A 26,617-nucleotide genomic window follows, 5' to 3' on the forward strand; every position below is an offset into this window, starting at 1 on the left:
ACATGACCCACAAAAACCTACAGTGTGATGACTACTTTTATACTCAAAGGGAACCATTATAGTCTGCTGGCCAACAGTAAAGTACATGTATACTCCCAGGGCTAGTACAATCTTTCTAAGAATGTGTTTAATATTAGAAATGATTTTTAGTTAAAAAGAAGAAAAGTTACCCAGATAGCCATTCTGCCTGAGAAAAGAATCCACCCAAGTACTTTGTGTTCTGGAGTAAATGTCAGGGACAAACACCGCTTTATCCTGTCTCCCACCAACCACAGTGCCTCGTAAGCGTCCACTATTAACAAGTTCCTCAAGAACAGCTTAAAAGAAAAGCAAACAAACAGAAATAAATCAGAGCAGGTAAAAATCTCAAAAAGTAGAACACTTTAAAATTTCACAATTTAGTTATTCTTACCCTTTAAAAAAGCAATTTAAAATTTAAATTTCATACTAAATAAAGACATTATATTTTAGACAAAACTTTCCTGCCATTTATGAGAATACACAGGTCGTAAAGTCAGGAAATTTTGGCAACTAGCTAAAGATGCTGAACTGTAATACAAACTAATTAATATTAATGTTGAATTTTTTAGTCTAATTTTGGGAAAAAAACATGCCAATATTTATCTCATGATTAAAAGTAGACAATTACACACTCTGAGAATAGATACTACACAATCACTAGTGTTACCAAGTTCAATTTCCTCATATTTAGAAAAATCAAGACACCTGGATCCTATTAGAATCAAGTGTGAAATAAAGCCATGAAAATCTGTATAAATTATTACATTTCCACTGTTTAAACTGAAGGAACACATTTTAATCCTACCTATAACAGAAATATAATGCCATGGTTAAGAGGATGGATATGGACCCAGATAGCCTAAGTCCAAACCTCAACTCTGCCACCTACTAGTGCTGCCATTAACACCAAATTTATGATTTTTATTTAAACCATTCACATTCAACTACACACTTTGTTGTTTTAAATATCAAAATTCCCTAAAAAGAGACAAAGCAGATAGGAAGGAGCTATTCCTAAGTGAACCAACAAGAAGTCAAAAGATGTCTGGCACAAAGAATGATTCAGGAAAGTTAGCTTTTAACAGAAATAAAAATTAGTTTACATAGTAATTTCAGAATTCCAATGCTGAGTAAATTAGAGTACATCAGAAAGGTCTAGATTTCACAATTGACTGCAGCACATAATTTTAAATTTTGTGTGACTGTACAACACAAATCCAAGCTAAATTCAGACGAAAGTTATCAATTTATCAGTTATTACTTGAAGAACTTTACATTATAATGAAATTTCACCAACTCTGATTATGGAAATTCAGAAATATGTCACATTTTAATTTGTCTTAAAAAATTTAACTCCATATTCTGAAAAATACAGTGAACAAAAATTAATTTTTGGTTCTGTATTTAAATTTCTTTTCCATTATTCATTTTAATTTTATATTTGCAGATACCTGAGTTGAAAGATTAAGTCATTGCTTTTAAAAATTACTCCAGCCAAGCTTTAAAAAAAAACCTTCGAAATCTCGTAAGAGTTTCACAAAAACACAATAGTCAATGGACCAAAATTATTTTGAAGCTATTACTGTACTGTTTGAATGCTAAGAATTTATTTTTAATGCTATAAGCCTTTTGTAAAAATTTTATTAGCCAAACTACTTTCATAAGAAAATGTAGTAAAAATCTGTAAGAAACAAAGTAAAAATTATTCTTAATCCCAAAATTTTAAATTTCTATATGCATATGCATAACAGAGTATTTTATACACACACACAATTTTTTTTTATTCCACTCCTCTTGAGGTACCCAACACTAAATGTTTGGTGGGTATAACAAGACACATATATGAAAATTGGTATAGAGAAACTTCTCAACCAGAAATATATTTTTTTAAATAAATTTATTTATTTATTTATTTTTGGCTGTGTCGGGTCTTTGTTGCTGCACACGGGGTTTCTCTAGTTGCCACGAGTGGAGGCTACTCTTCATTGTGGTGCGCAGGCTTCTCATTGCAGTGGCTTCTCGTTGCAGAGCACGGGCTCTAGGCACGCGGGCTTCAGTAGTTGCAATACGCGGGCTCAGTAGTTGTGGCTCGCGGGCTCTAGAGCACAAGCTCAGTAGTTTTAGCGCACGGGGCTCAGTTGCTCCGTGGCACGTGGGATCTTTCCAGACCAGGGATCGAACCCGTGTCCCCTGCATTGGCAGGCAGATTCTCAACCACTGTGCCACCAGGGAAGCCCCCTAGAAATATTTTAGTTACATAAGTTTTAAGATTAAAAGAGGTAAAAACATTAAAATTAGTTAAGTTTTACATTTAGTCCAGTCAACAGCTAATTAAGTGATATATCATTTAAAGCAAACTCACAGTAAAGAAGCTGCTCCTGAAATCCATACTTTGAAATCAAAGAATTCACTGCTGTAGGCCTTTATGGAAAGGAAAAAAAATAAAAAAAAACAAATTAATTTACAAGAAAAAAATGAAGGCAAAAATTGCACCATAGATCAAGACGGCGGGATAGAAGGACGTGGAGCTCACCTCCTCCCGTAAATGTATCAAAAATACATCTACATGTGGAGTAATTCTCACAGAATACCTACTGAATGCTGGCAGATTTCATACAACCAAAGTTGCAAGAAAGATCACCATTTAACTGGGTAGGAAAAAAAAAAAAAAAGGAATTGGGACAGGATCTACGTCCCTGGGAGGTACCTGTGAAAGGAGGAAGGTTCTCTCACACTGGGAACTCCCTTCACTGAGTGGAAGATCAGCCGGGCCAGCAAGAGAGCTTCAGAGGCTCAGCGGAGAATGCAGCAACCAGCCTGCCACAGGCAGGACAGAGAGAGGCTGGCACGGACGGTCCTGACCACCTTGCTGCACTCCCCAGCCAGACGCATGTCTGCTAGTGGGCATGGGGGCTAGGTGCTGAAACTTGGGCTTCAGGGGACAGACCTGGGGAGAGGACTGGGATTCGCTGTGCAGAGACAGCCTGAAGGGGGTGGAGTATGCTTTGGGCTGCAACAGGAGGTGGACACAGGACTGAGCCTGGGTCTGCCATAGAAGCCCCACTGTTAACGGGGTGACCCTCAAGCAAAGGGAGGGGCAAGGCCCCACCAGAGCAGCCTCAATCTCTGCGTGCTCACAGCAGGTGTGGCTCTGCCTCTATGAGCTCTGGGAGCATGCAAGCCCAGGAGTGCTGCCCACACTTGGAGGTGGGGCTGAAATCTGAGCTGTTTCCCAGCAGCTGATCAATCCGTGGATTTATGCCGCTGCTGGCAGCTTTGTAAGCTCAGCACCTGTGGGACATCCAAGCAGATTACTGGTGATCCTGTGGCAGGGGCAAGTCTGGCATTAGCAGCTGCAAGCTTTGTGGGCATGCATATGTAGAGGTGGAGCTGGGGTCTGGGCTGATTCTGTAGCTCGCAGGGCGGGTCCAGGTGTGCGACCATGACAGTTCAGGTGCCTGACTTCAGTGGATCTGTGCTGCTGGTTTTGTGAGCACAGCGCCCGAGGGTCACCCAGGTCGATTGCCGGCATTCCCATGATTGAGGAGGGGCCAGGGGCAGTGCCAACAAGAGCATACTTTGTGAGACTGCACGAGTGACAGGCAACACCACAGGTGCCCTCCTGGCAAACAGCTCCTGTGGAGGAATAGGCAGTGGCTTTTCTCCCAGCGGTAGCACTCCAGTTTTGCCTATCTCACACTGTAGTAGCTTAGAAATGTATCTGGGGGCTTCTACTCCAACAACTGGTGAGCAGACCCTGTCTCCAACAGGGCTGTGACAACCACAGAGCAAAGAGGACGCCCTGCTCAATATCCATTGCAGGCTCTGGTCACCACAACACCAGTCACACCCCCCATCAATGGGATAACGGCCAGCACATACTGAGAAAAGACGTTCAGGGCCCCATACTAAAAACAGCTCTCACACCAAAAATATTAGATTCATGCAGGGTACACGGGGATGCTCCGACATAAAAACAGCCCTCCAAGACCACAGTAGATAACTGTTTCTCCTAAACTCTTACAGTAAGAGAAATATAAGTAAAATGAAGAAGCAGAGGAGCCAAATGCAATTAAAAGATCAAGAGAATTCCCCTGAAAGAACAAAAAATGAAACACCTCTCCAGTCTACTAGACCCTGAGTTTAAAAAGGAGGTAATAAAACTACTGAAGGAATTAAGAAAGGATATCAATAGAAATGCAGATCACTGTAACAAGGAACTAGTTACTAACTATAAAGAGGAACCAAGAAAAATTAGAAAACTCATTTGCTGAGATGAAAGCTGAACTAAAGGCAATAAATAGCAAACTGAATGATGCAGAAGAATGAATAAATGATCTGGAAGAAAGAATAATGGAAATTACCCAATAAGAACAGCAGACAGAAAGACAAATGAAAAAAAATGAAAGCAATATATGAGACCTATGGGATAATATAAAGTGTGCCAATCTACACATCATAGGGATCCCAGAAGGAGAAGAAAGAGAAAAGGGGATCGAAAACGTATTGGAAGAAATTATGGTTGAAAACTTCCCAAACCTAAGGAAGGAAACAGATATCCAGGTATGGGAAGCAGAGAAGGTCCCAAAAGGATGAACCCAAACAAACCCACAACAGGACATATTATAATTAAAATGACAAAAGTTAAAGATAGAGGTTTCTAGGCAGCATGAGAAAACAAAGAATTAGTTACAAAGGGAACCTACTTAAGCCTATCAGCTGATTTCTCTACAAAAAGGTTTCAGGCCAGAAGGGAGTGACAAGATATATTTGATGTCCTGAAAGGGAAAAACCTACAACTTAGGAAACTCTACCTAGCAAGATTATCATTTAGGAGAGAGAAAGAATGTCTCAGACAAGCAAAAATGGAAAGAATACAGCAATACTAAACCTATCCTAAAAGAAATATTGAAAGGTCTTCTCTCAATAGAAAAGAAGCAAGAATCTGTAGGAAAGAAAAAAAAAAAATCACAACTGGAAAGTAAATCACTTAAATAAGCCAGTACACAGATTTAAAAAAAATTATTGTGAAAGTAATAATAACTACAATGAACAGCAAAAGGATAAACATGAAGGTGCAAAAGAGGACATCAAAATAAAAAAATATGGGGGAGAAGAGTAAGAAAATACAGATTTTTTTTTTTTAGAATGTGTTTGAGCCTACATGACTACCAGTTTTTAGCAAGTAGATACAGGAATGGGTTAACACACTTGAAAAAACAGCGTAATCACAAATCAAAAACATACAACAGATTCTCAAAAACCAAAAAGAAGAGAACAAAAGCATAATACAAAAGAAAACCATCAAACCACAATAGGAAAGACAAAAAGAAAAAGAAGGGAATAAGAAATACAAAATCAACTGGAAAACAAGCTTTAAAATGGCAACAAATACATATCTATCAATAATTACCTTAAGTGTCAACAGACTAAATGCTCCAATCAAAAGTCAAAGAGTGGCAGATTGGATAAAAAAACAAGAGCCTACAACATGCTGTCTACAAAAGACCCACTTGACGGCAAATGACACACATAGATTGAAAGTGGAGGGATGGAAAAAGATGTATCATGCAAATGGAAGTGACAAGAAGGTGGGGGTAGCAATACTCGTATCAGAGAAAACAGACTTTGAAACTAAGACCATAAAAAAAGATAAACAAGGGCACTGAATAATGATAAAAGGATCAATACAAGGAGAGGATATTGCACTCGTTAACATATATGCACCCAATATAGGAGCATCTGAATACATAAAACAAATACTAACAGACATAAAGGGAGAAATTGATGGGAATACAATAGTAGGAGAATTTAACACCAGACTCACATCAATGGATACATCTTCCAGACAGAAAATCAATTATGCAACAGAGATTCTAAATGACACATTAGAATAGTTAGACTTAATTGATATTTTCAGGGCATTACATCCAAAAAAACCAGAATACACACTGTTTTCAAGTGCACATGGAACATTCTCTAGGACTGACCACATACAAAAACACAAAACAAGCCTCAACAAATTGAAGAGGATAGAAATTATTTCAAGTATCTTTTCTGACCACAACAGCATGAACTAGAAATCAACCACAGAAAGAAAAACAAGAAAAAAACCGATTACATGGAGACTAAACAACATGCTACTAAAAAAAAATGGGTCAAGATGAAATCAAAGAGGAAATTTAAAAACACCATGAGACAACTGACAATGAAAACACAACCATACAAAATCTATGGCATGCAGCAAAAGCAGTCCTTAGAGGGAAGTTCACAGCAATACAAGCCTTCCTCAAAAAATAAGAAAAATCTCAAATAAACAACCTAACATACCACCTAAAAGAACCAGAAGAAAAAACAAAACCTAAAGTCAGCAGAAGAAAGGAAATAATGAAGATCAGAGAGGGAATAAATAAAAGAGATTAAAAAAAATAGAAACAACCCAATCAAAAAGCAGGTAGAAGATCTAAACAGACACTTCTCCAAAGACATACAGATGGCCAATACAGATGAAAAAAATGCTCAACAATGCCAATTATTAGAGAAATGCAAATCAAAACTACCATGAGGTATCACCTGACACCAGTCAGAATGACTATCATCAAAAAGGTCTACAAACAGTAAATGCTGGAGAGGGTATGGAGAAAAAGGAACCCTCCTACACTGTTGGTGAGAATGTAAATCTGTACAGGCACTATGGAAAACAGTATGGAGGTTCCTTAAAAAAACTAAAACTAGAGCTACCATATGATCCTGTAATCCCACTCCTGGGCATACAACTGGACAAAACTATAATTTGAAAAGATACATGCATCCCAATGTTCATTGCAGCACTATTTACAATACACAAGACATGGAAGCAACCTAAATGTCCATTGATAGATGAATGGATAAAGAAGATGTGACAGATATACATATACACCCACACACACACAATGGGATATTACTCAGCCATAAGAAAAATGAAATAATGCCATTTGTAGCAACATGGATGGAACTAGAGATTATCATACTAAGTGAAATAAGCCAAAAAAAGACGAATATCATACGATATTGCTTATATGTGGAATCTAAAAAAAAAAAAAAAATGATACAAATAAACTTATTTACAAAACAGAAATAGACCCACAGGCATAGAAAACAAACTTATAGTTACCAAAGGGGAAAGGTAGGAGGGAGGGATAAATGAGGAACTTGGAATTAACATATACATACTACTATACATAAAATATCAATAATAAACAACAAGGACATACTGTATAGCACAGGGAACTATACTCAATATTTTGTAATAATCTATAAGGGAAAACAATCTGAAAAAGAATATATATACACACACACATATACATATACATACATGTAACTGAATCACTTTCCTGTACACCTGAAACACACCATTGTAAATCTATACTGCAATTAAAAAAAAAAGAAATCAATAAAATCAAGAGCTGGTTCTTTCAAAGGGTAAACAAAACCTACAGACCTCTGGCCAGGCTCACCAAGAAGAAAAGAGAGAACTAAATAAAATAAGAAATGAAAGAGGATAAATAATAACTGATACCACAGAAATACAAAAACCATAAGAGAATACTATGAACAATTATATGCAATCAAATTGGACAACCCAGAAGAAATGGACAACTTTCTAGAAACATACAGTCCTCCAAAACTGAATTGAGACACAGATTAATTTGAACAGAATGATCACTAGAAGTGAAACAGAATCTGTAATAAAAAAACTCCCTGCAAACAAAAGTCCAGGACGGGATGGCTGCACTGGGGAATTAATTCTACCAACCATACAAAGAACTTATACTGATCCTTTTCAAACTCTTCCAAAAGACTGAAGAGGAGGGAACACTCCCAAAGACATTCTATGAAGTCACCATCATCCTGATACCAAAACCAAACAAAGATACCACCAAAAAAGAAAATTACAGGCCAGTATCTCTGACGAATATAGATGCAGAAAATCTCAACAAAACATTAGCAAACCGAATCCGACAATACATAAAAAAGATCATACACCACGACCAAGTGGGATTCATCCCAAGTTCACAAGGATAGTTCAACATAGCAAATCTATCAATGTGATACACCACATAAACAAAAGAACAGACAAAAACCACATGATCATCTTGATAGCTGCAGAAAAAGCATTTGACAAAATTCAACATCCACTCATGATAACAACTCTTACCAAAGTGGGTACAGAGGGAACATATCTCAACATAATAAAAGCTATTTATGACAAACCCACAGCCAACATAATACTCAACAGTGAAAACCTGAAAGCCTTCGCACTGAAATTTACAAGGATGCCCACTGTCACCACTTCTGTTCAACACAGTATCAGAAGTCCTAGCCACAGCAATCAGACAATAAAAAGCAATAAAAGGTACACAAACTGCAAGGGAAGAGGTAAAATTATCATTATAAGCAGATGACATAATACCATATACGGAAAATCCTAAAGACGCCACACAAAAACTACTAGAACTGATAAATGAATTCAGCAAGGTAGCAGGATACAAGACTAACATACAGAAATCTGTTGCATTTCTTTATACTAACAATGAAATATCAGAAAGGGAAAGTAAAAAAAATTCCCTTTAAAAACTGCATCAAAAAAAGAAATACTTAGGAATAAACCTCATCAAGGAGGTGAAAGACATATGCTAAGAACTACAAAACATTAACAAAGGAAACTGAAGATAATTCAAAGAAATGGAAAGATACCTCATGCTTTTGGATCGGAAGAATTAATATTGTTAAAATATTAATACTACCCAAAGCAATCTACAGGTTTAATGGAATCCCTATCAAATTACCCATGACATTTTCCACAGAACTAGAACAAATAATCCTAAAATTTATATGGAACTATAAATGACCCAGAATTGGCAAAGCGATCCTGAGGAAAAAGAACAAAGCAGGAGGCATAACCCTCCTTGACTTCAGACAATACTACAAAGCTACAGTAATCAAAACAGCATGGTATTGGCACACAGACAGACACATGGATCAATGCAACAGAAAAGACAGCCCAGGGAATTCCCTGGTGGTCCAGTGGTTAGGACTCTGTGCTTTCACTGGCAAGGGCACAGGTTCAATCCTCGGTCAGGGAACTAAGATCCTGCAAGCCACATGGCCAAAAACAACAACAATAACAGAAAACACAGAGAGCCCAGAAATAAACCCACACACCCCCATGGTCAATTTATCTTCGACAAAGGAGGCAAGAATATACAATGGAGAAAAGATAGTCTCTTCAGCAAGTGGTGCTGGGAAAGCTGGACAGCCACATGTAAATCAATGAAGTTAGAACACTCCCTCACACCATACACAAAAATAAACTCAAAAATGGCTTAAAGACTTAAATGTAAGACATGACACCGTAAAACACCTAGAAGAGAACATTGGCAAAACATTCTCTGACATAAATTGTAGCAAAGTTTTCTTAGATCAGCCTCCCAAGGCAACAGAAATAAAAGCAAAAATAACCAAATGGGACCAAATCAAACTGATAAGCTTTGGCACAGCAAAGGAAACCATAAACAAAATGAAAAGACAACCTACGTACTGGGAGAAAATATCTGCAAACAATGTGACCAGCAAGGAGTTATTTCCAAAATATACAGTTTATATAGCTCAATATAAAAAAAAACAAAACACCAAACAACCCAATCAAAAATGGGCAGAAGACCTAAATAGACATTTCTCCAAAGAAGACATAAAGATGGCCAGTAGGCACATGAAAAGATGCTCAACATCACTAATTATTAGAGAAATGCAAATCAAAACTACAATGAGGTATCACCTCACATGTGTCAGAATAGCCATCATCAAAAAGTCTACAAATAATAAATGCTGGAAAGGGTGTGGAGAAAAGGGAACCCTCCTACACTGTTGGTGGGAATGTAAATTGGTGCAGCCACTGTGGAAAACAGTATGGAGGTTCCTTAACAAACTAAAAATAGAGCTACCTTTTGATCCAGCAATCTCACTCCTGGGCATATATCCAGAAAAGACAAAAACTCTAATTCGAAAAGATACATGCACCCCAATTTCATACCAGCACTATTAATAATAGCCAAGACGTGAAAGCAACCTAAGTGTCCATCAACAGATGAATGGATAAAGAAGATGTGATATATACACACACACACAATAGAATATTACTCAGCCATAAAAAAGAATTAAATGTTGCCATTTGCAGCAACATGGATGGACCTAGCGATTATCACACAAAGTGAAGTCAGAGAAAGACAAATGCCATATGACATCACTTACATATGGAATCTAAACTATGATACAAATGATCTTACTTACAAAACAGAAACAGACTAAGACATAGAAAACAAACTTATGGTTATCAAAGGGGAAAAGGGGTGGGGGAGGGATAAATCAGAAGTTTGGGATTAGCAGATACAAACTACTATATATAAAATAGATAAACAAGAAGGTCCTACTGTATAGCACAGGGAACTATATTCAGTATCCTGTAATAAAGTATAATGGAAAAGAACATGAAGAAAAATATATATACATATATATATGTATAACTGAATTGCTTGCTGAACACCAGAAACCAACACAACACTGTAAATCAACTAAAAAAAAAAAAAAAAACTGCACCAAATTTTACATCCTTAAGCAGAATTATGCTATTGAAATACCAGGTAATTGATCTGTCTTCCCATTCTGGGATCAATTTACTTTCCCACCAAAATTTCACCTCAAATTTGGTGACTCTTGACTATCTTTCTTGTCCCTTATTGTATGTTAATTTCTTGTTCATTCTATTTTTTCTGTCTGCAAGGCTCTCCTCACCTGGGAAGTCAGTGAATGTTTTATGATTCCATTTCTGAAGAAAAATGAGATCATGTACATACTGAAAGGAAACCGGAATGCTGTATTCCAGTTAGGGTGTATGACTGGGAGAAATCCACTTTAATTTCTCTCTTTTGCTTATCAGTATTTTCTGTAATGATTATACATTTCTTTTTTTTGAACAGCTTTAATGAGATATACAAAATTTACATATAAATCTAACCAATTCTAAGTGTACAATTCAACGATCTCAATAAATTAATAGAGCTGAGCAACCAACACCACAATCCAGTTTTAGAAGGTTTCTATCACCCAAAAAGTTCCTTCCTAGATGTTTGCAGTTACTTCCTGTTGCCACCCGTAGACCTAGAGAACCACTGATCTGCTTTCTGCCTCTACAAATGTGCTTTTCTAGAGATTTCTTATAAATGGAATCAGTATGTGGTCTCTTATGTCCGGCTTCTTTTACTTAGCATGTCTTTGAGGTTCATGCATAATAAAGCACGGATCAGTATTCACTCCTTTTTGTTGCTGAATAGCATTCTGGTGTACGGATATACCATATTTTGTTGTTTGTATCCATTTATCAGTTGATGGACACCTGGATTATTTCCAGTTTGGGGCTATTATGAATAATGCTGCTATGAAGATTTGTTTCATGCCTTTGTGCAGAGATACGTTTTCATTTCTTTTGGATAGATCCCTGTGAATGCTTTTCTTTTATAATAATTATAATTTCTTTTAAGTAAAGGAAACAATTGAAAAAAAAGATCTAGACTTTTTTCTGACTCCAATTTTTTTCTTCCCTATTCATTTTAAGCCAATTATACCAGTTCTCTGGTTTAGGTTTAGTCTGTGTTTTTATTCTTATGCATATAACTAAAAGACTTTTAAGTTATTCCAACTACTTGATTCTCTCTTGTTGATTATTTAAAATGTTATAAATTTTCCCTATGACAAACCTGGGAGAGCAGAAACAGTTGTCAAGATATGAATTAATACTTAAAACCGCTGTTTGGGGATTTTTGACTAAACTATTATTTTTTACCAAATTCCTATATAGATCAATTTGGTTTGTATTAAATTATTTTACCTAAAATTTTCAGTTGAATTATCTAAAGGCCCCCCGAACCAATTAGGTCCAATTATGTGAAGTCTGCTCTCCTCTGTTTATCTTATTACAACCTTCTCATGTTTTTTGTTTTCTGTTCCTTTCTACCTGAACACATTCCTACAAAAATGCGGAGGGCTCCTTGAAGAACTTTATCTTAAAATTGCTGGGTGCATAACTTACTGTGGGTGTTCAATAAAAGTTTAACTGGATTGAACAAAATTTCTAGCTTTTTTTGTACAATGAAACTTAGCTGCTGAATTATTTCAATCTGGAATACAATGTAGCTTAGTATACCTATATATCTCATTCTTCTCACTAATTACTTCCTGCTCTTCTTTCTGGCTACCTATAGTAACAATAAACATAAACCCTTTTTAATCAGAGATGCAGGTCTTCTCTCTGAAGTTAGACCAGAAAAGTGAGTTGGTTCCTTGTATTTAAGAGGCAAATATGAAGATACATTACCTTAAATGGAACTATCTAGAAGCCACACAGCCTAGCAACATCTTTTGTGGCTCAAAATTTGTTTTTGCTCTCATGGTTTGATAATACCTCCATACAGAGAAACTGAGGGCTACTATGAGTCAGGAAAATATTATTTGCTGAACCAGATGATAACTACACTCACCACAATAACTAGTCAAAGAAAAAGGATAAATATTTGTTAATAGGAAAAATACACTGGTTTTTTTTTGGTTTTTTTGACTAAGTGATAAATGTTCAGGGTACAAAAAAGTTACAAAACGGAGTCCCCCTCCATTCCTATCACTCAGCTACTCAGTTCCTCTCCTGGAAAAAACTACTGTTCTTGTGTTAGAAGGGTGATCTGGTGGAAGCTGTCAGAGCCTATGTAAAGAAGACATCCACATAGGGAAGAGAGCTGTAGCAGCAAATGGGAGATCAGTCACATAAAAGGGAATTAATCAAATAAGTAAATACATTAAGGATAATGGGAGCTAGGTTTCTCAAGGACAGAGAAGGGAGTTACATTTATGGAAAAGGAGAAAACTAGAACAAGACTTAGAGTGTTGGAGGTATCAGTGTGAACTCATGGTTCCTGATACACAAAGATACAAAAATATAGATATATGGGGGGTGTATACAATTGTGTAACGTGTATACCTTAGCTTGTCTGCTGAGAGGGCTTGGGAGCAGAAACAACCAAACAGCAATAAACAATCTAGCATCCAGATCTTGGTTTCTAAATACTATACTCTACTAAAAGGAACCAGGGCTCCTTGGAGGAACGGCTGATTCCAAGGTTGGAACAGGTAAAGTATGAACTGAGCCTGGAACTTCTTGTTGTGCCAGAAAGAAGTGTTGGAAGAATGATGGGGACATGTCAAAAGGACACAGAAGCCAGCTTGAAGGGCCTTCCACTAGCTAAATCAGAGCCAATTTGAAAATCTAAATAATGCTAACAATAGATAATCCAATGACTAATATAGAAAACTGTAAGTCCACAGTGATTTAATAAATGAATAAACTGAAAATTTGATGAAAAACAGGGTAACTCACATGATCTCAAACTGCCCTCCCCATAAAAAAGGGAAACAAGAATCTTTATGAGAAGCCTAGCAGATACTTCCTTATTAAGAAGTCACAATGCATCTCATCAGTAACTGGAAAAATCTGAATTGTATGCCACCTGATAGGGTTCAATGACAAGAAAATATAATCACTTTTGTGATATTCCTGCCAAAGATGCATAACCTGAATATAAGTATGACAAAGTAGCAGAAAGGAAAGATTGAATATTCTACGAAATAACTGGCCTGTGATCTTCAAGTGTCAAGGTCATGAAAGTAAGGGTTAAGTGTTCCAGATTGAAAGTGACTAAGGAGACATGACAATTAAATGCACTATGTGATTCTGAACTGGATCCTTTTTGTATAAAGAATATTATTGGAACAACTGGTAAAACATGAATGGGATCCAAGGACTGGATGGTAGTAATGGATCACGGTCAATTTTCTGATTTTGATGTTTGTATTGTAGTTCTATAGGACGTTGCCCTTGTTTGTAGGAAATACAGACTAAAGTGTGATTATGGGACATCATGTCAGCCACTTTCTCTCAAATGGGACAGAATTTAAAAAAAAAAGGTTCTCTTGCAACTTTTCTGTAAGTGTGAGATAAAAAAAGGAAGAAAGAGAGAAAGAAAACTGTTGCATTAGATTGCAAGCTCTCTCTTCTATCCTTTTAGTCTTTTGTTTCACCAGGGCCCTGAATGTATTAGGTGTTCAATGCATGCTTTTGATTTGTTGAATGACAAAAAGAAATCACTGTGGCTGCCACGAAAAAATGTCCTGAAAGGTAATAAGAGTAGAAGAAGGGGGACTTGTTAGAAAGCTCCTGAAACAGTCAAGGTAAAAAATGGACTGAAGTGGTAAGAATGGTGATGTCAGAGAAGTAAAGATTACGTAAATGTTTAAAATATGAATTCAAAAGATGTTGTGTTATGGAAAGGGAGATAAGAGAAAGGATGGCATAAAGAAGGACTCCCAGTTTTCTGGCAAAACCAACCTGATGATGATATTTACTGGTGATGGAAACACCAGTGGAGGAATAAATTCAGAAGAGGTGGAAAGTGGGACAGTAGTGAGTTATTTTAAATATGCTAAATTTGAGGCACTTGTAATAGAACACTTCAACAGAGATGCTGTACAGATAGTATGAGTCTGAAACTTAGAAGAAAGGTAAAAGCACCTAGGCAGACAGTACAGGACTGAGAAGAAAAGATGGCCTGAAACAAAACTTTCAAGCCTCGTGAAAGGAGGAAGAGCCAGAAAGGGTAGCGCCTAATAAGGTACAGCCAAAAGAGGTAAAAAGAAACCAGGAAAGTATAGTGTTAAAAAAAAAAAAAAAAAAAAAAAGAGAGATGAGAACATTTCAAGAAGGAAGCCGTAATTGGGGTTAAATGGTGCTATAAAGTAAAACAAGGACAGGAAATACCCATTAGATTTAATGATACTGACATCATTGCTATGTAAGTTGTAGAAGCCAGATGGGTGAGTTGAGAAGTTACTGAAGGTAAGAAAACTGAGACAGTAACTGTAGACATCAATTCAAGAAGTTTCACTTTAAGGAAAGGAATAAACAAGATGGTAAAGGGAGTGAAATAGGGGGTTGAGAGAGGTTTGACTGTTTTAAAATGGAGAAATCTGGACATTTAAATGCTGGTGGGACTCAAAAACCACTGAGATAAACTAAATGACACAGGAGAAAAGAGAGAATTGAGAATGTAGGTTTTCTTAATTCCACACTGGAGTTTGTTACACAGGCCCCAAACATTAAGTTCAAGTGATTTTGAAAGTAAAATTGTTATTCATTAGAATTCTAGAATGTTTAGTAAAAAAAAAAAGTTCTAAAGTCATCCAGCCCCATCTGCAGCCCAAAGAAGTTAGGTGTGACTGACTTATCTACTCAAGGTCACAAGGTTACTATGTGATATGGCTATGACCCAAGGACTTCTGACTGCATACTCTTTCCACGACCCCAGGGTGACTTTATATATGATCTGGGTGTTCTGCAGAAGTACATCTGGGGTCATAAGGATGGTGAAGGTAGGCGAGTAAAGGAGATGTGGGTTGGAGAGAGTGTGGCTACATTCGAGGGCTCTGGAATCCCCATTCCTATTTCACAGAAGCTGCCCTCTGTCTATTTAACAAACTAGGGTCCTGAATGAGATTCTGCTTTTAAAAAAAAGCAAACAGTAATCAAACAAATGTAAAAATATACATAATTTAAAATATGCTTACCGGGTAATAGCACTGAACAACCCACGGATGCGTGCTTTATGTCTAGCTACAAAAGCTTCAGTAAATATTACTCCTCTGTTATCAAGATCAATGTGTCCGTTAATAATTCTACCTAGTCGCTGAGTTAGTGCCTGAGGGTAAAGATGGATGAAAATTCTTATTAATTTGAAAGAACAAAATTACACATTTACATTTGTACAGTCTTACTAGAGTCATGTTGCATGCTGATGCTGTATTAATCATATGATTGAATAATTTCAGCAAGCATGAATTAACAAGATACATAAGGTAAAATGAAGACTTAGGATCTAGGAAACTTCATAATCTTATGGCAGAGACAAGAATCGAATGAATCAAATAGCTGAATGTTAAAAGGCTCAGCTACTTGTTAAAATAAGGCCTATTTCTATGGTAAAATAAAAGAGATTGATTAACCAATTTCTAGATATAGGCAGTCTGACCCATAGACAGCCGACATATACATGGGTCTTGGAGAGGATCCTATGTGGAGCCTCTAACACTAACAGAGAGAAATAAACGTTATTCCAAGATTCTGCGACCTAGGGAAACATAAGACCTGAACAGTTATCTTCTGTGATGCAAATATTAACAAACTGTGTCCAGAAATCTATACTGACAGACAACCTGATTTCTTGGTTATCTCAAGAGAGTATTTTTCCACAGCTACACTATGACTGGGATCAGGTACATATAAAATAAGCCTGGACATATTTGCCTTCCCAGGACAAGTTAAATCTACTCAAGTCAGCTGGGCTGGTACTTTTACGGTACAGAAAAATGCTTTCCAAACAACTTCTTAATGAGCTTTTAGAATACTGCTGTGATACTGAGAAAAATTAAAACTGAAAAATATTAAGAAACTATATATATTTCTAAAATGTATCAGTAGCACAATTTTATAAGAAATCATTTGAATCTGTTCTGATACTTTTATTTAAAAGTGTCTAAAAATTTTTTTTTTACCTTCTGTGATTTACATATATTTGCCGATTTTATCTTCTGTGATTTATATACATTTGCCGATTTTATCTTCTGTGATTTACATACATTTGCTCAGGAGCTTTGGCTCCTGAAATGCTTTGTAAAACAGATCTATGCCCTAAATGGTATTTTAGATGCAATTAGGAGAAATCACTCAGCTAAAATGAGTGAGTAAATCTGTTGTATTATAAATTAATCTCATGCAATTATGGTTTGGTAAGTTAAAGTATAAAGAGATTTGGCTTTTCCCTTATTTGTTGCAGTAAATACAAAACAAAACCATCATTTATTGAGTACTTCCACTGTGCCAGCCATTTCAGTAGATATATCATGAATATAACCTCATTGAGATCTGTGAAAGAGACAATTATTCCCATTTTCAGATATGTAACTGGAAGCACAAAAGACATGAAATAATTTTCCTGACACTGAATAACTAAGCAGTGGCATAGACAGAATTCAAATCAAGGTCTGTTTAACTCCAAAGCCCATGCACTTTCCACTGTACTAAATGGACTTCTATAATTCTAAAATGTCAAACCACTTTAAGAAAAAAGAAACAACAAACAGGGAACTAGCCTCTATTTTCAGGTAGCATTGTTATTACACTATAAATCAAGATATCTGATTTGAGTATTGACACAAGTACCAAAAATTAAGAGAATATAAGTGATTCCCTGGTTCTTCTTCCTGTCACACTGACAGTTTAGAGGAGGAAAAAAGGTGACATCAAAAGATGTTGGTACTACTTACATTTTGGGCAAGAAAATTCTTTGTTGGGAAGGGATGTTCTGTGCACTGCAGGATGTTTAGCATCAGCCTTGACCTTTACCACACAAGATGCCAGTAGCACCCCTTCTAAATTATAGTCTTCATCAGTTATTTCTTAAAATATAACTAGGCAATCAGAACTGATGATACCATGGTTAAAGTTTCTGTACAGCTGTTATCAGAATATTAAATAAGCCTATATGCTTATGGTATACCTGCTTCTGCATCAAAGCAGGCCTAGAACTTAAGTCTACTTAAGTTTAGGGTGTCTCTGGGTTCAGGAAGATTACAATCACTTCTAAACAATCTCATCAGAGCCATCAATGTTTAAGTATTCCCCAAATATATTGCTAGAACATCAGTAGTCAAACACTTGCAAAAAATCAATTAATGGTAAGAAGGTCTAGTTTCTTCCCTCCCATTAAAATTCTTTTATTTATCTGAAAAGACATATTAGAGTATTAAGAAAAAAATACCTGTGTCAGAAAGTTTCCAGGAAGATCATAGGCTTTACAGAGTTCGGATATGGTTACCTGACCACTTTCCTGTAATTTATCATTTACCTCTTCTGCTAACCGATCCAAATAGTTCCTAATAGTTTAAAAAAAAAAAAAGGAAAAACCCAATTAGGAATAATAATTTTCCTCTATCTATTATGTTTAATTCCTGTTGCAATAAGGTATGCCCCAAAAGTAATGAATATGGTATGTTTAGGTAAATACCATTCATTACTCATATTCTGAAAATTATTTTCTTACCAATGTAACTAAATGTAAGGTTAATCAAATAATAAATGCTGAAATTGTTTTCAACAATTAAAATTCTGCAATCATTTTCATTAATATTTTTGGAACAATTCTGCTTTCAGAGTTAAACTCATACAGGAAAGATGATAAAAATTATGTTTTGTGTCGCTTTAAAACAATAGAAAAAAATAAAAGTTTATATTATCTCCAAGTACTCCACACAATTAAGCACTTACTTTTTAAGTACAATGATCCTTACAATGAAAATCAGCACTAAAAGAGTTCTAAACAAAATGCTGAAGTGGCCACAACTGTTCTAAATTTAGGTATAAATTTACTTACAAAAAAAAAAAGAAAACAAAAAAGTGTTCTTAAATATCGTACTTACTCATCTATCAGTTGTCCCAACACTAGCTGAACATGTTTTTCTGATTTAACAATGTCACCAATTCTGTTTTCAATATGAGTCAGATCCACATTAATCGCCTGGAAAATAAGTACAAATTCTATTAGTGATAAGTTCATACTGTTTAAGTTTGAAATTACACATTTAAACTTTAAAAAAAAAAACTTACTTACCCTTAGGTGAATTTCAAATTGATTTGAAATATTATAAAAAGTCTCAAATAAAAAATTAGAGGCTTGTTGCTGATTTACTTTCACTTCTGAACAAGTACCTTTTCACTTGCTAAGGAAGTTCGTATTAAGAAGTTACACCATTTCAGGGGTCTTTTCTCCTCCAGAGTCCCTCCTGGAGCCCGGGGAGTCTGGTGGGGCACAACAGGCAAGTCCCAACCCGCCAGAGATCACGCAGTGAGGTGGTGAGTCTGTGACCCAAACCGTCCATTGCCTCGGAGCAGTCGCCAGACTGCCGCCCCACAGGCAGCCACTTGGCCCAAGGATCAACCCAGCCCTGGCTCCCTCGCTCAGGAGAGGCTCTGCAGGCCAGAATTCAGGGGATCAAGCTGGCCCATGCATCTCAGCCCCTGCTGTGGTTCTCAGGCTTGCTAAGATGTCAGCCAAACCTGCTGTCGGCTTTGTGAACAAGGCTTCTCGGCAGATCCTGGCTGGTGGTTCTGAGGTAGGAGGTAGATGGGCCCCTGGGCTGAACAGCTAGAGTTTGTCAGGCAGAGTAAATTGGAGCTTTGTGTTCCCTAGACACTTCAAGGACAAAGCTAATGGCAGGAGCTGAGCTCTGCCAGAATAAAGAGATAAGATGACCACATCTATCACTCCTGAGGTCAAGGAGACCTCCCTGACTGCACATGTGCAGAAAGACTCCTCGGGGGTCAAAAAGGGAGGGGCGCTACCCCATAATAGGCGCTGTCAATGTCCCATAGGCTGCTGCGCTGGAATCCATCTTGGCAAAAAAATGCACACGCATATGGAGAAGCGCCCTGGGTCAGGTCAGAGGTTGGAAACGAAGCAAGATGACTGGCCAGAGAAAAACAAACATCTGGAAAAACTGCTTCCATATAAGTGATTTAAATCACTTCTCTGGTGTGCTCCTCATTAGGGAGGATGCCTGCACTCTTCTCTGGGTGTGTATTTTTGCTTTGCTCTAAATAAACTGGTTCTTTGTTCTCTTTGCACATACTGTGCTTCCAATAAATCTTGTGCTGGCTTTACAATGTCTCTTTGTGGAATTCTTTCTCCCAAGAAGACAAGGACCAAGGTCCTCTCAGCTGCTGACGTCATCTGGTGCCATGACTTGGATTGCTTCCAAGGTAACTAACTGGCAGGTCTTGCTCAACTATGGCTAGAGACCTCTGCTTGCACTATCTTCCTTACCTTCTCCTTTGGCCTGCACCTTTCTTTCCTACTTTTCTTGCACATAAGGGTCTGTTTTTCACTACATATTTTCACACCTTCCTGGGAGAAGATCTTTTGCTTTTTATTTCTAAACTGCCAACACTGTCTTTGTCAGGCTGAGTGCACAGGCTCCCTGAGGTCTTATCTTTGTTACAAAAAACACCAGGGCATATGACTTTGGAAATAATTATGTTTCCCAACTCCAATTCTTCCAAGAGTTCCTCCTTTTACCTCTCGGACCCCCCCACCCCTCAAGCTTCGGCAGCCCTTACACTGCTATGGACAGCCTATTGGGCTGGCCAATTCCCAGCAGATCATGTCATAAATTTTACAAATGCTCAATCCCGAGGAGTACATCCCAGTAGGAAATCTTGTTATAGGACATAGGGGAGATCTGATGTCTATAAAGCTTAAGGAAAAACCGGCAACCGCTCTGCACTGGTTCAAATGTCCACCCCAGGTAAGAAGGGAGGGCACCCTGTGCAAGGAACCAAAGTTTACCAGAGATGTCTGGTTAGAAATCAGTGGGGGAGTAGAGGATGCTCCAAAGCCCATCAGCATTAAGATCGAAAGACATTCAGAGGACACTCTGAATCTCCTCCAGGTGCCTCCTAGTAATGTTTCCAGGATGCTGGACTTCATTTCTAGGAGCACTGTTCTCGGCTGCAGGTTATTCAGGTTATTCAACATGGGAGGATCTCCTTCTAAACCAAAAAAAACACCCCTCAGAAACGCTCCCAGGGCACTAAGTTTTTTTTGTTCTTTCTGTCCACTTTTAGTCATAAACACCATGGAAGGTATCCCTGGGACAACAATGTATCAGCCAGTCTGCCTCTGTCATTAGGGCCAATTTGAGCACTCTTTGGTCTAAATTCTAGCTATGAAACTATGAATACAGAAAAAGATTTTTTTTTTTTGACACTGTGTGGCCACAATAATCTTTAGACTCCAGAAAAAACTGGTTAAGATAAAACCCTTTTGAAATTGCAAAACTGGTTCTTTCTGCATATGCAATTAGAGAAAGCTAGCTTGTTAAAATACTTTTTTTCAGAATTCTGACCCTGAGAGAACAAAAATATGCCTAGGAGAAAGCCTGAAGTTAACTCTTCTCATGTCCTTGAGAGACAAACACAGCCCACTTTGCCTGAGACTTCAGCCTTGGGTTAATTAGTAGAACTTCAAGCCAAGGGGAAAAAAAAGCAAAGAGGCATTTTAAACCTCAAGCAGAAACTGTGAGATCTCTGTCTGTCTGGATTTATGTATATCTCAGTATGTGTCTCTGTCTGTGGGTAATATTGCTGAGGCTAATTCGTAAATGAACTCTATAATTGGCTGAAAGAAAAAGTAAGTGCTTACAAATCAAACAATTCTATATACAAGAGAAACTAAGCTAAACAAATTTCAGGTTCACATGATCTGGGAAATATTCAGTATTGAATTGATATCTGATATTAAAGTTAGTTTAAGTTTATTAATACAGACATGTCTTTAGAGTCATCAATATTAAGTATAATACCTTTGTTGTACCTAGGTTTACTGAAAGTCATTAAGTTCACACTGTATCTGTTACAACATTTGTCAACAAGAGAATTAACTTGGTATGGGATAAAAGCTTTTGAGTAAACACTGTGGGAATAATTATGTTTTAGTTTTTCCAGATTTTTGGTACCTTGAAACTTTAGTTTTGCTAAATCAAGTCAAATGATAAAAAGTCATTAAACGTCTAAATCATTTTTAAGATAAAATACTGGAATATTGATCGCTGAACAAATCTAAATTCACCCACTTTTGTCTTCTTGCAAGAGGGAAACTAAAGATGTTTGGGTTTATTAGACACATGCCTTGTACTACATTGAGAAAAGAAATTGTGCTTTGGGAAAATGCATGTTTTTAGAGGTTATGGAATATATTAAGTTTGCTAATCAGGAAATGCCAATACGACAAACAGTTCACAATTGCTTTCTTCTTGGTTTTCACTAGAGGTTAAGGTTTTTAAGGATTAACAAGTATAATATGTAATTAAAGCTACTAAAATGATAAGGGAAGCATTTCAATGTGTGAAGCAAGTAGAATATATGTTGACGGTGATAGAAGATATGAAGACTGGATTTAGTTCTCTCTCTGTTAAGAGAACAAAGTTTTCTTGGAATTCTGCTTTTGATAACAGACTGTGTGAATTTCTTTGCCTTTAGGTGATTTGTATTTGCTTTTGAAATCTTTTGTTACTTTGGTTGAGTAAATAAGTATTATTTCACAATGATCTATGATTCTATTTGACTGTTTTAAAACTTTTTGATATTTTTTAACAAACTTCCCAAGTGTCAAATTCTAATTAAAGTTCTTCTGATCTCCAGCTAACTTCAAGGCACTTCAGAGGGCCCCTGAGGCATCTCAGAAAAATATTACACTAACTGGGATTATCTGACAGATTAAATTACAGGAGGAACATTGTCAAATAAAAGGTAACAAGGACAGAATCTGTAAAGATCATGACACATGTAGATAAAGTTCATTCTGCTTCTACAAAGATTAACCCCTGACTGTCAGACTCTGCCATCCTGATGTCCTTGTAACATGGCAATGGTCTATTCCTAAATCAGGGAATTTAAAATGGGTAAACAATAGCTGTAAATTAAACAGTCAGGGCTATGGGAAATCCAAGATGGCCACCTGGCTTTTCCCAGCTCCCTGGCAAACTCCATTTTTACTTGATGAGTTAAAGCCTTCCCTGGCTGCAGGGCTGATGCCCTCAAAATGAAAAGGAAATGGTTAAAAAATGTGTTTTCCACTTGGGGTATACTTTCTTCAACCTCCAGTGATCGAGGCACCCACTTCACCGGACAAATCATACAAGCCTTAACACAAACTTCTTGAAATTATCACTGTAACTATCATCTTCAATCATCAGGCAAGGTCAACAAAACTAATGGAAAAAGTGGACTCAAACAGAATAAAAATTAATTACATGGGATTAAATGAACTGGTAAATATGATTAATTTTTATGACTTTGACATATTACCGACTTCTAATCTTTGTTTTTCAGATACAGAAAAGCCCTTCTCCTCAAGCTACTTATGGCTTACAACAATTTGGTAATTTACACCTGAGGATGAAATTAAAACATTTTTCTCTTTGCCTGGTCCCTCCAGAAATTGGAGACCCTTGGGTTATGAACAGCCTTATCAGGTAAATAAAAAAGACTGCCTCCTGACATGTACAGGAATCTCAAAATATTTTAGGGACCTCTAGAAGACAGAAATCCACCTAAGCAAAATCTGATGGCAGGCCTTTGGCATGGCTTTCTTGGCCTTGAGAGGCCTTTTGGGAATTTAGTCTGAGACTCCTTGTGAGGAGTTACACCAGAGTCGGTATGGAGGAGCCTATGTGGTCAATGGACCAAACTTATTTTGAAAACAAATTGGTCTTGGCTGTGTTTGGTAGAAATGAGGGTAATTTTAGAAAAAGGATTGTTTCACTAAATATTAAATTCTAGTTTTGTTAATTAAGGCCTGTGTCTACTAAGACTCACTTCCCAGATAGTTCCTCGCTGTTAACATTATATTGTTACAAAATTTAATTAAATTATTAAAGGGACATTCTAAGTTTCTTTCTGAAGCCTAACTTCATAATCAACCTGTGGATAAAGATCACATACTCCATGATCTACAACCTGGAGATTAACACCAGGCTATGATCATTTAAGTTTAAAGGAACAATTAGACTATACTAAGGATAACCAACCTAGTAACATTAGGAAATTAGGCTGAATGTCTTATGGACAATGCCAGTGTATATAATTTCCCTTAAAGATAAGAAGTAGTACAAAACAGACTAAGACAGACAACTTGGGGATATACTAGGTTGCACCTAATGTAAGTTCTTGACTTAAACCCTTACTTCTGACCTTACTAATACTGCTAGCTATATTATTTTTTATTGCCTGTTTTACAAAATTGTTATTTCTTTTTTTTTTTTAAACATCTTTATTGGAGTATAATTGCTTTACAATGGTGTGTTAGTTTCTGCTTTATAACAAAGTGAATCAGTTATACATATACATATGTTCCCATATCTCTTCCCTCTTGCATCTCCCTCCCTCCCACCCTCCCTATCCCACCCCTCTAGGTGGTCACAAAGCACCGAGCTGATCTCCCTGTGCTATGCGGCTGCTTCCCACTAGCTAGCTATTTTACATTTGGTAGTGTATGTATGTCCATGACACTCTCTCACCCTGTCACATCTCACCCCTCCCCCTCCCCATATCCTCAAGTCCATTCTCTAGTAGGTCTGTGTCTTTATTCCCTTCTTGCCACTAGGTTCTTAATGACCTTTTTTTTTTTTTCCCTTAGATTCCATATATATGTGTTAGCATACTGTATTTGTTTTTCTCTTTCTGACTTACTTCACTCTGTATGACAGACTCTAACTCCATCCACCTCATTACAAATACCTCCATTTCATTTCTTTTTATGGCTGAGTAATATTCCATTGTATATATGTGCCACATCTTCTTTATCCATTCATCCGATGATGGACACTTAGGTTGCTTCCATGTCCTGCCTATTGTAAATAGAGCTGCAATGAACATTTTGGTACATGACTCTTTTTGAACTATGGTTTTCTCAGGGTATATGCCCAGTAGTGGGATTGCTGGGTCGTATGGTAGTTCTATTTTTAGTTTTTTAAGGAATCTCCATACTGTTCTCCATAGTGGCTGTATCAATTTACATTCCCACCAACAGTGCAAGAGTGTTCCCTTTTCTCCACACCCTCTCCAGCATTTATTGTTTCTAGATTTTTTGATGATGGCCATTCTGACCGGTGTGAGATGATACCTCATTGTAGTTTTGATTTGCATTTTTCTAATGATTAATGATGTTGAGCATTCTTTCATGTGCCTGTTGGCAATCTGTATATCTTCTTTGGAGAAATGTCTATTTAGGTCTTCTGCCCATTTTTGGATTGGGTTGTTTGTTTTTGTGTTACTGAGCTGCATGAGCTGCTTGTAAATCTTGGAGATTAATCCTTTGTCAGTTGCTTCATTTGCAAATATTTTCTCCCATTCTGAGGGTTGTCTTTTGGTCTTGTTTATGGTTTCCTTTGCTGTGCAAAAGCTTTTAAGTTTCATTAGGTCCCATTTGTTTATTTGTGTTTTTATTTCCATTTCTCTAGGAGCTGGGTCAAAAAGGATCTTGCTGTGATTTATGTCATAGAGTGTTCTGCCTATGTTTTCCTCTAAGAGTTTGATAGTGTCTGGCTTTACACTTAGGTCTTTAATCCATTTTGAGTTTATTTTTGTGTATGGTGTCAGGGAGTGTTCTAATTTCATACTTTTACATGTACCTGTCCAATTTTCCCAGCACCACTTATTGAAGAGGCTGTCTTTTCTCCACTGTATATGCTTGCCTCCTTTATCAAAGATAAGGTGACCATATGTGCGTGGGATTATCTCTGGGCTTTCTATCCTGTTCCATTGATCTATATTTCTGTTTTTGTGCCAGTACCAAACTGTCTTGATTACTGTAGCTTTGTAATATAGTCTGAAGTCAGGGAGCCCGATTCCTCCAGCTCCATTTTTCGTTCTCAAGATTGCTTTGGCTATTCGGGGTCTTTTGTGTTTCCATACAAATTGTGAAATTTTTTGTTCTAGTTCTGTGAAAAATGCCAGTGGTAGTTTGATAGGGATTGCACTGAATCTGTAGATTGCTTTGGGTAGTAGAGTCATTTTCACAATGTTGATTCTTCCAATCCAAGAACATGGTATATCTCTCCATCTATTTGTATCATCTTTAATTTCTTTCATCAGTGTCCTATAATTTTCTGAATACAGGTCTTTTGTCTCCTTAGGTAGGATTATTCCTAGATATTTTATTCTTTTTGTTGCAATGGTAAACGGGAGTGTTTTCTTAATTTCACTTTCAGATTTTTCATCATTAGTATATAGGAATGCAAGAGATTTCTGTGCATTAATTTTGTATCCTGCTACTTTTCCAAATTCATTGATTAGCTCTAGTAGTTTTCTGGTAGCATCTTTAGGATTCTCTATGTATAGTATCATGTCATCTGCAAACAGTGACAGCTTTACTTCTTTTCCGATTTGGATTCCTTTTATTTCTTTTTCGTCTCTGATTGCTGTGGCTAACACTTCCAAAACTATGTTGAATAATAGTGGTGAGAGTGGGCAACCTTGTCTTGTTCCTGATCTTAGTGGAAATGGTTTCAGTTTTTCACCATTGAGGACAATGTTGGCTGTGGGTTTGTCATATATGGCCTTTATTATGTTGAGGGAAGTTCCCTCTATGCCTACTTCCTGCAGGGCTTTTATCATAAATGGGTGTTGAATTTTGTCGAAAGCTTTCTCTGCATCTACTGAGATGATCATATGGTTTTTCTCCTTCAATTTGTTAACATGATGTATCACGTTGATTGATTTGCATATATTGAAGAATCCTTGCATTCCTGGAATAAACCCCACTTGATCATGGTGTATAATCCTTTTAATGTGCTGTTGGATTCTGTTTGCTAGTATTTTGTTGAGGATTTTTGCATCTATGTTCAT

General features: G+C 36.9%; 1 protein-coding gene across 3 annotated transcripts in view; it reads right to left on the reverse strand.

The window, feature by feature from the left end:
• Positions 1-26,617, reverse strand: part of UFL1 (UFM1 specific ligase 1) — a 64,659-nt gene that overhangs the window by 17,372 nt on the left and 20,670 nt on the right. For all 3 annotated transcript variants that reach the window (XM_061206839.1, XM_061206838.1, XM_061206840.1), the window contains exons 4-8: positions 18,634-18,731; positions 17,976-18,090; positions 15,727-15,857; positions 2,384-2,442; positions 171-317 (exon numbers count right to left, since the gene is read on the reverse strand). In XM_061206839.1, the coding sequence (XP_061062822.1) occupies positions 171-317; positions 2,384-2,442; positions 15,727-15,857; positions 17,976-18,090; positions 18,634-18,731 (550 nt within the window). The remainder of the gene's footprint in view (positions 1-170; positions 318-2,383; positions 2,443-15,726; positions 15,858-17,975; positions 18,091-18,633; positions 18,732-26,617) is intronic.

Source organism: Eubalaena glacialis, chromosome 12 (genome assembly GCF_028564815.1).
Source record: "Eubalaena glacialis isolate mEubGla1 chromosome 12, mEubGla1.1.hap2.+ XY, whole genome shotgun sequence".
Classification (NCBI taxonomy): domain Eukaryota; kingdom Metazoa; phylum Chordata; class Mammalia; order Artiodactyla; family Balaenidae; genus Eubalaena; species Eubalaena glacialis.